Raw genomic sequence first — 10,848 nt, forward strand, 5'->3', positions numbered from 1 at the left:
CCCACAAAGCACACCCTCAGCCCTGCCCAGTACAGGAAGGAACGGGCAAAGGCAGGAGAAAGGGAAAGTCCCATGGTTCCCTTCTACTCTGGCAGGGACAAGGGAGGCGCTTCTTCCTCATAAAACTACCCACGGCCAACTTCCACATCCTCTCATGAGAAAGCTCACCTTGTGAACACCCAGCATCTCACCTGCAGCTCCCCTGCCCACACCCTTATCAACATAGGTCTTTCCTCGTGCAAAACACTTGAAGCCTCTACCAAAATAGGCCTTTTATTTAAAGTCTATAGTGAGTCTTTAGGTCACTTTTGTTGGCCCCTAACCTTTCATCGAGGGCAGCAGTCCAGGACCATCCCCAAAAGAGGCGCAAAGAACCCTGAAACCAAACACCACCCATCGCATCAAGGTCCATGAATTAGGGTGTTGGATTCCCCTTGCCCTTTGGCTTCAGCCATTTGTACCCCAAGGGTCAAGCCAAGTTCCCAAAATAGCACCGGATGCTTCCTGTCCGATTTTTCTGGTCTCCCTGAGATGACCAGAGACCGAGCTGCCTTTAAAGGGGCACAAGGTCGAGGTAGGGTGCTGCATAATATCTCAGATGTCCATCTCGCTGGCAGAAGAGGTGATGGACTCACGTACGTCTGTGGTCAGAGAGCAGAGACGAGCGAGCGCAAGGAGCTCTGGCTGGAGGCACTCAGGGGCCGGTAGCCCGCAGCAGGACCCTCAGCCTGAGAGTCCCCTGGGGGACAGGGCAGGGCCACCCCTCGGGGCCGGCGGTACCACACAGCCCAGCTTCTCCCGGGGCCCCGGGAAGGTCCCATGGCCAGAGACCCTTTTCCTGGAGCCAGCAGACAGCTCCTAGAGAGGGAGCAGACGTCAGCTGGACCCAAACCCAGTCCTGCCTCTAACATCCTGCTCTGCCTGCGAACCAATTCTCCCAAGGCCTTGCCAACTCAAGAACCCAGGACCTTCCTAACTTTGTTCCCCAGCCCAAGCTTCCCACCAGAGACCCCACACCGAGGCACGAGGCCATCAGGTGCCCAGTGCGGGCTCTGCCCTCAGGCCCTGCCCCAGCGCCCGCACCGTCGACGCAGCAAACGCAGTAGCGACAGGAGCAGCAGCAGCAGCACAGAGATGGCCATCACGGTGGAGAAGACTCGGGCTGCGGGCACAGGGGTGCGATGAGGACAGGCCTCTGAGAAGCCACTCCATGTTTAACTCCCACCTTGCAAATCAGCCTCACCACCTATGGAAGCCTGTGCCGCTCCAGGCTTGGGGCTGCAGCTCACGTTAGCCCCATCGGGGTTCCCTGCGAGAGTCTCAGCTGAATCCTCTGGAGACGCTCTGTCCTCCACTGTATCCTGCAGCCCTGCGGAGAGAGGTGTGAGGTGAGGAGACCAGGAGTACGTTTATGTAGGCGGCAGTAGGAGGACCGGTCCCTGGCTCACCCCGGTAGGTGAGCGCGAAGCCTTGAGCATGGCCTCGTGCGTCGCTGCGGAAGGTGAGCAGCAGTGCAGCAGTGCGCAGGTGCAGCGGCCCGGGCGGCGGCGGATGGGCGCCGTCGAAGGCACGGAGCAGGTTGCCAGATGAGGCGTCGCGTAGCTCCAGCCGGTCTCGAGAGTCAGCCAACTCGAAGAGGCGGAAGGTGAGCTCTAGCACAGCGCCCAGTTGGCCCAGTACCCAGCTGCAGTTCCGGTCTGGTCCATACTCATCCGGAAAATCCGGGGAGTAGATGACACCCTGAGGAGCCGTCCAGTTTCCCTGGCAGGAACCCACAGACACTGTGGGCAGAGCAGGCAGTCAAGAAACAGAGGCCAGCCTACCTTTCCAGCGCAGAGTTGCGGATGGAAAGACTCCCCTTTTCACGCTAGGCCTCATTCCCGCCCCAGTATTGCCACTGCCCAGTTTCTTAGGCCCCGCCTTCAGACCAATTCCTAATCTAGTGCTGGCTTAGCATCAGGTTCAGCCTCACGCCCACTACAGATCCTGCCTCTTAATCTCCCTATCATGCACGCCCCACTCCAATAGGTTTCCCCGATTTCACTCCTACGGGGGTGGGGGGATGGTACACTAGACTCCACCCTTCAATCTGGTCTACACCTCACCTTCATAGATACCCAGTCGTCCATCACCTCCACACAGTTGGCCTGGGTGGCCAAAACAGATCTGGTCACAGTCGGTGGCAGGGGCTGGACGTCCCCGGGCCAGGTCACTTTCAGAGCCACAGAAGCAGGCATAACCAGCCTCCACGCCAGCCAGCTGGGAGCACAGACTGGGTGACCCCAAAGGCAGGGATGGTGGATATGGGTGAAGTAGTGGGGTGGAGGTAGGGGTGATGAGGGTCAAGTTTGTTATCTGTGTTGGGAGCTGGGTAGGGTCCTGAGGTCAAGGTCAGGGGTCACTGGTCTGGGCTCTAGGACAGTACCTGGTAGCCCTTCATGCGGCAGAATCGAAGGCACACCTGGACTGTGAGCTTTGTGGAGGTGCCACTGGGACCACTGAGAGCAGGGGGTGCCCCAGAGTCTACGAAGCAGCCCAGGTACCCAGGCACTGTGGAGGGAGCAGAGTCAGAGTCTCATCTCTGAAAGTGACCCTCAGGCAGGGTGGGCTCTTGAGCTGACTCACTGTGACACGTGGGGATATCACAGTAGCGCCAGTAGATGCCTTCTTCTGTCTCTGCCACATAGCACCAGGGCTGCACATCGCCGTCCGGGTTCCTGTGTTTGGGAGGAGGGTGGTGAGAAGCCTACTATCCGGCCTATGGTCTAAGCAGTGTGTGTTACAGAGGACACGCTTCTCTCTGTCGGCACACATTCTCCACCGGCTCCCAAAGGAGACATCTCTATAAGAGCCTGGAGGGTTTTGTTTGTTTGTTTGTTTGTTTGTTTGTTTGTCTGGTTGTTGTTCTTGATCTCATATGAGAGCCCTTCCACCACCCCACCCCACCCCCGACTTCAATGGGTCCTCACTACTCTTGCATAAAACTGGTGCAAATGATAAGCTCTAAGCTTTGTGGCTGGGCAGAAAAGTGGCCTCCACATCAGCCACTGACGGATGATGCTCCAGAAGAAAACTGTGACTTTGAACTCCTCACATGGCGGGTTGTAGATGCTGCTCCAGCAAGTAGGGCAGAGCCAGTGAAATCACTCCAGAGGCGGGTCCAACCAGACTCGCATCCTTGAAAATGTAAACCTTTTGTTCTGGCCCTGACTGGAGGTTTTGTAGAAAACTATCACCTAAGTCCCACATAGCTTTAAAACAGGGTTTTTGCAAACCTTGCGAACCTCGTATGAGATAGGGCCCGCCCCTAAATCTTTCCGACTCCTCTTTGCCCCGCCTCCTGCCACCACTGGTCCAGCCTTGCTGAAGCTCACCCTCCCTCCCACCCCCTCCCATCCACCCTCCCACCCATCCACCCCCGCTCCTCACCTACAGAAGTTGTGCGCACCCAGCCCCCAGCGGCCCTGGGGATCGCTGGCGCTGCTGTAGCTGTGCTGCTGCGTCTGGTCCCAGAAAAGACAAGGGCGTCCAGCTCCGCGCGGGCCGGTGTAGTTCTGGTGGCCGCGGTAGTCAGCGCCGTTCACCTGGAAGCATTCGGACAGGCCTGCCCGGCAAACCGCGGGATCTGGAGAAGTCTGGACACTCACTGAGCCTCCTCACTCGTCACCCAACTCCTGCCTGGTCCTAGCCAGTACCCTCCAGTTCCCATCCCCGAGGGGGCCTTTGGGCTGCTCAACTGCTCCAAGGCGCCTGCTTTCCCGCCTCTCCAGCTTTGGGACCCATTCTCTGGGCACAGAAGCCCGGGAGCGAGCAGTGACGTTGGCCTGACCGCCTTGCCTAACTCACCTGGACTGTGCAGGCTCCCTGCTGAGGCCCCGTGCGGCGGCAGCAGCAACGGGAAGAGGAGGAGGAGGCCCTGCAGATCTGGTGTCCCCATCTTCCCTAGCCAAAGAGAAGGTGCCTTGGACGGAACACGGCCTGGGATGCCCACGGGGTCTAGGGTCTCCCAGGTGACCTGAAAGGCAGGGGGCGTTGTCCTTTGATCTTCTGTCCTGATCTTACTTTTGTCAGCGTTGCCCGTCTGGGACCAGGAAATATCTTCCCGGGATCTCTACCCGGCTGTCGCTCTTCAGGGGTCTCTAGGGAAGGTAACTGGCCGGAGGATGATCTCAGGTTCGGCCTTCTGTCTCTGGGCCGTGTCTGGGCCCCCACACTCACCCATCGAACTGTGCCTTGCACCTTGAGACTCCCTCACCCAGGTCTCTAAAGCACTGCCTCCTGCCCCCCTTGTGTCCCTTCAGGTCCCTCCCCTCTTGTCCCACACCCCTAGGGAAGACTGGAAGCCCCGCCCGCGACTGGAGCGCAGGCAACAGGTCCAGACGCCTCCCACGCCTATCCCCGGGACCCCCACCGTCCCAACACATGCCTTTCCACCCTTTCTTCTTTCTTTTCCATGGTCGGTGTGGGTTCTATTGAGAGGGTATGGAAGGACAGAGACTAGGTTAGCAGAACTCTAGAAGACACTAACGGGAGAGTTACAGGGTTCCCTCCCCGCAGCAGCACCCAGTCAAAAGGAACAAGCACCCTGATTTAAGTACGCGCGCGCACTCCCATTCAATCCATTCATTCATTGTAAGACGCTCACACGCACATCTTCCCGGAATCCTCAGGCTTCTGTCTCCCCAGGTCCCGCCGCGGCTGACTTGAATAAGAAAGCGCCACTCCCTGACCCTGATCTCGGGAGACAGACTGGAATCGTGGACTCTCAGTCCACGACAGGCAGGGGCAGCTGGTGTCTGGGGAGGAAGGCAGCTGCGCCCCCGGTTCCAGCCCGCCCCCTCTCCCGCTTCCATTTCTCCCACTCTCTAGGACCCCAGCCCAGGCTCTCCGGAGCCTTGCCTTGGCGGAATTCCCCAAGCGGTGCCCCCCACCTGGCAGGGGAGGGGGAGGGGAGCAGGCCCAGGCAGGCGTGGGGGGAAATTCCCCGCCCCCTCCCCCTGAGCCCGACTCCTCCGAGTCCTCTGATCTCCCAGTGCTGCCCCGGGGCTTGGGGGGAGGCCAGCGCAGGTGCGTGGGAGGGCGGGGGCGGGGAGCAGGGGAGGGAGATGGGGGGGAACTCTACGCAGCCCTACCCAGTCCAGACCCCTTGCCCATCAGACCAGCCTGCCCACCCTTTACTAACCCGGCCCAGCTCTGACAGTCCTGAGCTTTTTTTTTTTTTTTTTTTTTTTTTTTTTTTTTTGGTTCTTTTTTTTCGGAGCTGGGGACCGAACCCAGGGCCTTGCGCTTCCTAGGTAAGCGCTCTACCACTGAGCTAAATCCCCAGCCCCAGTCCTGAGCTTTTATAACACGCGTCCTGAAGCAGATGGAGAAGCAAGATTCATAGAGAGGATTCTCAGGGGCAAAAGGGCACACGATAGAGATCAATGATTAGCTGTGGGAGCCCTACAGTTGTGTAGTTGATGCCCCAATGCGAAGGTTCTTGAGGGGTGCAGGGAGTGCGACGGGAGGGGGGTATTCCAAGGAGATGGACAAGCTTAGGTTGTAGGCTAGTGAGGGGTGTCTCCTCTGGTTGCTCGCTCTCCAGCCAAGCTGAGCTTCGACCCAGGAGTCCCCCTCTTGTACTGACCCTACCAGAGCCCTCCAGACATCTAACAAGGCCGCCCCAAGAAGACCTGTCTTGGGTTTTCCTTCGCTTTCCACCTGAGGGCAAAAAAAGGTCGAGGCTCTGTAGTTCTGTCCCCTCACGTTTGATGTGAGAGAGTCAGTCCTGTGGAGGAAGAAGCAAAGAACAAAAGTGAGCGTTCAGGGCCTCACGCATGGCAGAGTTGGCCGAGGAACAGTGGGCCTTAAAACAACCCTCCACAGTTTAAGATGGATCTGCCCAATCCCGTCTCCTGCAAAGGGACAAGAGCGCTCAGTTACCAGGCTGGGGACACTTAGTGGAAAGAGGAAGAGTGTCCCTGCCACTTGTGGAACCTTTGAAAGGTAAGACAGGCTTCATGCCCTGCACCCCTCGATGCACACACTTCCCCAGCATTCCATACTCAGCCCTGTGCAGGCAGCAGCCTGTTAGCATTCCCAAGGCCCTCGGGGAACAGTTGCACCTCCCCATTCTGCAGATCCATGAACTGGGGCTCAGGGGCCCTTGGCAACCATGGGCTCACTAGCTATTCAGTGTCGAAGCCCGGTTTCAAGCAGAGTCTGATCTAGGTGTTAGGCACTGATACCACTGTCCCTATCCACATCTTTGGGGTTCTCTAACTCCACAGAACCATGTGCTATAGAGGGACACCAGATATCTCTCTCTGTAGGAAAAAAAATTCTTATATATTTTAGACAGGGTCTCACTTGTAGCCCTGGTTGGACTGTAGAGCTTGCTGTAGTCGACCAAGTTGGGCTGGAATTCATAGAGATTCCCCTGCCTCTGCCCCCCAGAGTGCAAGAATTAAAAGCATGGGTCACCGTGCCCACTTTCCAGTTGTTTTTTTCCTGGACCAGAGGTCCCATTACTTTTCCTTTTTGCTTTTAAAGATTTATTTGTTTATTTTAATGTGGGTACACTGTCACTCTCTTCAGACACACCAGAAGAAGCATTGGATCCCATTACAAATGATTGTGAGCCACCATGTGGTTGCTGGGATTTGAACTCAGGACCCCTGGAAGAGCAGTCAGTGCTCTTAACCACTGAGCCATCTCTCTAGCCCCCATTACTTTTCCTATGCCTCCCATAAGGGCTGCAATCCCACTGCAGGCTCCCCTGTAGAGCTTTTTCACAGTTGGGGAAACCAAAGTACTGAAAGTTAGTGTAGGGTCACAGTGCCTAAGCCTGACGCTCGTGGACATAGAAGTTTCTTGGCCTGTTATTTCCTCAATAGATTTGCATGCACAGACTTGTCATGTGGGGACAGCAGAGAGAAAAGAACAGATAATTTGGACATGAGGGTGGGTGGCCTTTTCTTGTCTTTCCTTGGAAGCACATGATATCAGATTTGCCCTGCCCAGTGTGTGTGTGTGTGTGTGTGTGTGTGTGTGTGTGTGTGTGTGTGTGCATTTGTATAGGTACATGTGTGTGCACATATGTGTGTAAGGGTGGAGGCATCAGGTGGCATTATCCCAGGAAGTTTCCCAGGGTACATCTGAGCCCATCTCATTTCTTCTTGGGAGTCCATCAGGACGAGAGTAGATCCCAGTGCAGAAGCCCACCATTCCCAATCTGACATCTGGGTCTGAATCACACCTTCCATGAATCTTCCTTCCCTGGTCACAGGTCTTATGAAAGACCTTGTGTGGGTGCTGTTTGCTGCTTTGGATCTCTAAAGCCTATTGCTACCCCATGTCAGTCTCCTGAGCCTCGCTCTTCTGTCTGCATCACTGCCTGGCCAACTGTGAGAGGGCAGGGCTTAGCACTTGCCCCAGCGTACTGGGAGCATGTGTGATTGTTACTGAGGCCGGAAATTCCAGACCATCCTTACCTTCATCGTAACATAAGTTGCTGCTGGCTTGTCATAAGTGCTCATAGCCTCTGCAGGGCTGGGAAACACTTAGCCACAGATATCCTCTTGACTTTGTCCATCTACTGTGAGATCAAAACATTTCTTGAGTTACCTCTACCTCTGTTCTCCAACTGGAAAGAGCCTACAGGGATGTCACAATTGGGGAAATGGACACAATTGTGTCCAGCCGTCTTGCAGCAGGTTGGCCCTCTGAGAGGAAGGAGGGTAGCGACTTTTGCTAATTACATTTGCCTCCAGCCTCCAGGGGGCGCCAGAGAACTCTGTTGCCGTTGTGGTTGGTGATTCTGAGAGGTGGAGTCAGTTCGTCTGCTCCGCCCATGAAATTCTTCTGAAGGGGCCTCTCAGGAAGGGCGGCTATGGGTCATACTAGTTCTTCGTTGCCCCTCCCTCACAGGAGTCCTGGGTTTCACTTTCGAAAGATGCGATGGCTAAACAGAAAGGCCCTGTTCGGTCACTTGCAATCAGACTAGACCTTGTGGTTGCTACAGTGACTGACCTGACAGGGTATCGGGTGTGGGGACCTCTGGGAAGAAGACTGAGAGCCTGGAGGTCCAATAGTGGTTGTCGAGGAACCAACCATGACTTGGTTTCAGAGTCCACTGGTTTGGAGCAGAAAGGTAGGAATTCCACCCGGCCCAACCTCCCTTCCTGCTTCCCCAGACCCCTGACTCTGTTTCCTCTTTCCTCAGGAAAATTATGGCACCAGCTGGGAGCTGCAAATGCCCTTGGGGGTTCCAGTTGCTGCTGGAGTCCTAGCCCTTCTGGCCCTCTTGGCATTGGCTTGTTATTTTCTCAGAGAGGTATCTTCCTTCTCCTGACTCTATGCCTCTTGCCCACAGCCTTCTCCTTAGAAACTGCTCCCCTTTCTCATGACTCTCTCTGTGCCCAGGCCTGGAAGTGCAGATGGAAGCTTTGCCATGAGGGCTGGACATGTTCTCCAACTGGAAAGAGCCTACAGCTTGTCTTCGTCCACTGCCCAGATCAGGGCCGGCTGGGGACCCTCTCTTCAGAGCCCCATGGCGCTCCACTGCCTTCTCCACTGTCCTTCTGAAGGCCCAGGACAGCTCCTCAGCCTTGGGTCTGGAGTCCCCCATGTTCCAGAGGAGGTGGCTGTGTCTGCCAGGCCCCCTGCACCTGTAACAGCTGTTAGTGTGGATAAAGGGTTGAATCCATGTGATAATGTGGGGCGAGGGGTGGGTTCTCACCCCACGGGTGTGGGGCATGAGGGAGAGGTGACGCTAGCAGAAGTGTTTGCCTTCTCTTGTGACGGCACTGAAACTTTCTCTCCCTAAAGTCACCCTCAAGAAGCCAAGGCTCTGGCTACTCCATCTTGCCCCGTTTTTCTGGGGGTCAGGCCTTGACCCGAGGGGAAGCCATGAGCTAGAAGCAAAAGCCCAAGGCTCTCCAGAGTGGCCAATGAATGGCTCAGCAGGCAGAGGGACCTCCCCTCAGCAGTCTGACCTCCTCTCCCAAAAGCTCTGTCACTGCCCAGACAGTGCTCTTGGTTCTCGGGGCCTCGGGTCTCGTGTCTAAGCTGGCTCCTTCCTGGGACCACAGCAAGGCCCACTGCAATCTCACTCTTTGGAGCCCGTAAGATCTCTTGGCTTGGCCCAGGCACCAGAGAAGTTGGGGCCCACTGAAGCAGATCAGGGGTCCCTGGCTGGTGAGCACGAGGCCCGTGGAACTTCCCAGGTCAGGACACTGCTGCAGGTTACCCCCCTGTGCCCACTATAACCTGGACCCCTGAGATCGCCTAGCACCACTTGATTACTTTTTCCTGGGCTTCCCTGGGTCAGGAAAGGTGAATTTAGTAATGGCAGTAGGTCAGGGTCTGTCGGGTAGAGTCTGGAAGGGACTCCTGCCCTAGGAGATGCACGGGGTCACGAGCCAGTTCTCTGGAGTGTAGACGTAACCCTGTATGCACCAACACTCTTCTCTGATTAGGCCACGCTATGTGGAGATGGTGGAGGGATTGATGCAGATTAATTATAGTCTCTAATTAATTAAATCGTCTCTGAGTTAAGTAAGAGATGGGGCCAGGAGCACTGGGGCACAGCTGTGTGCTCAGCTAAATGTGGCAGGTTGAGGCAGCAGGATGACTTGAGGCTAAGACATCAAGGTCAGCCTAGATAACAAAGCACAGCACTGCCTTCGCTCTCAGTGGGGTCTGCTTGGCTGGCCTGGAACCTGGACGGCGGATGGCCTGATTTGGTCAGTGAACTTTCTGGAGTCTAGATTCTGCCATAGCTGCACAGGAGAGGATGAGCTAACAGCCTTGAGTGTGGCTGTGTGACCCCAGGCAAAGAACACTGTTCAGCCCTGGCAGAGTCCTGGTTCACCGAAAGCCATGAGCTAATGCATGAGTTTTTGGCAGCTGACCTCAGTAATTTGTTCCAAAGCAGTAGTGTGCGCTGGACAGGACAGGAGGGTGGGCTTGAGGGCAGTGAGGAGTGAGACAAGTGTGGGTAGAGCACAGTTGTCTAGGGCTGCAGGAGAGCCTGCTGAGCTTCTAACATCCTCCTTTTGGGGCTGGAGAGGTGGCTCAGCAGTTAAGAGCATCCAACTACTCTTCCAGAGGTCCTGAGTTCAATTCCCAGCAACCACATGGTGGCTCACAAACATCTGTAAAGAGATCCAATGCCCTCTTCTGGTGTGTCTGAAGACAGCTACAGTGTACTTATATATAATAAATGAATAAATCTTAAAAAAAAAAAAGAGCACTGACTGCTGTTCCAGAGGTCCTGAGTTCAAGCCCCAGCACCCGGTTACATGGTAGCTCACAACCACCCGTAATGGGATCTGATGCCCTCTTCTGGTGTGTCTGAAACTACAGTGTACTCACATACATTAAATAAATAAATATATCTTTAATACACTCCTTTTCAGCAGGAGCACCTGCTATGGTCAGGTAGGTTACACTGAGTCTATTAGAATCCTCCTGAATAAGAACAGAAGATTGGTCTCCCGAGAGTACTGGATAGCTTTTGGCCTTCCAGAGCAAGAGACTCTAGGCTGAGGCAGGTGGAGGAAGGCCTAAAGCCTGTGGTATCCCAAGTGGGCCCTGGAAACATCCTAAGTACATCTCTGGTATCTGGTCCTTAAGTCAGGTAATCATACCTGACACACCCAGCCGGGGAGAGAACTCCATGGCAGGAACTGTGGAATCTGCATTGGCAGGTTGAGGCACAAGTAGGTATGGGAGCTGCTCCTGTCACAGGGCGAGTAGCTGGGCCCCAGGTGAGCTGGAAGCAGAGGGATGAGGATGTATTAAATCCCCCGTTGCTGGGAGGTGGTGGCACATCTTTAACCCCAGCACTCCGGAGGCAGAGGT

The 10,848-nt window shown here is 55.5% G+C and overlaps 2 protein-coding genes across 8 annotated transcripts; one reads left to right on the forward strand and one right to left on the reverse strand.

Annotated features, from left to right (window-relative positions):
- Positions 1-249: 249 nt before the first annotated feature.
- On the reverse strand, positions 250-5,056 carry Kremen2 (kringle containing transmembrane protein 2). 7 transcript variants are annotated; one of them, XM_087570179.1, is made up of 11 exons: positions 4,646-5,056; positions 4,427-4,469; positions 3,847-4,015; positions 3,430-3,604; positions 2,626-2,717; positions 2,426-2,550; positions 2,106-2,259; positions 1,449-1,781; positions 1,244-1,369; positions 1,084-1,162; positions 250-858 (listed from the first exon to the last, which is right to left on the reverse strand). In XM_087570179.1, exons 1-11 carry the CDS (start codon positions 4,651-4,653, stop codon positions 648-650), a joined length of 1,515 nt encoding a protein of 504 aa, XP_087426305.1. In that variant the 5' UTR covers positions 4,654-5,056; the 3' UTR covers positions 250-647.
- Positions 5,057-7,843: 2,787 nt separating this feature from the next.
- 9530082P21Rikl (RIKEN cDNA 9530082P21 gene like) lies at positions 7,844-8,768 on the forward strand. The gene is given in 2 exon segments (NM_001134569.1): positions 7,844-8,317; positions 8,407-8,768. Coding segments are annotated over 2 exon segments (408 nt in total). The 5' UTR covers positions 7,844-7,941; the 3' UTR covers positions 8,439-8,768.
- The last annotated feature ends 2,080 nt before the right edge of the window (positions 8,769-10,848 follow it).

Source organism: Rattus norvegicus, chromosome 10 (assembly GCF_021556685.1).
Source record: "Rattus norvegicus strain SHRSP/BbbUtx chromosome 10, alternate assembly SHRSP_T2T, whole genome shotgun sequence".
In the NCBI taxonomy this organism is placed as follows: Eukaryota; Metazoa; Chordata; class Mammalia; order Rodentia; family Muridae; genus Rattus; species Rattus norvegicus.

What these genes read in the sequence shown, in the direction of transcription:
- Kremen2 (XM_087570173.1), bottom strand. Translation starts at nt 4,853, where the DNA reads ATGGAAGCGGGAGAGGGGGCGGGCTGGAACCGGGGGCGCAGCTGCCTT. An exon ending in AAAGAAGAAAGGGTGGAAAG is followed by an intron (nt 4,016 to 4,426) that starts GCATGTGTTGGG and finishes CCTGCCTTTCAG; the next exon opens with GTCACCTGGGAGACCCTAGA. An exon ending in GGCACAGGCTTCCATAGGTG is followed by an intron (nt 1,163 to 1,243) that starts GTGAGGCTGATT and finishes CTGTGCCCGCAG; the next exon opens with CCCGAGTCTTCTCCACCGTG.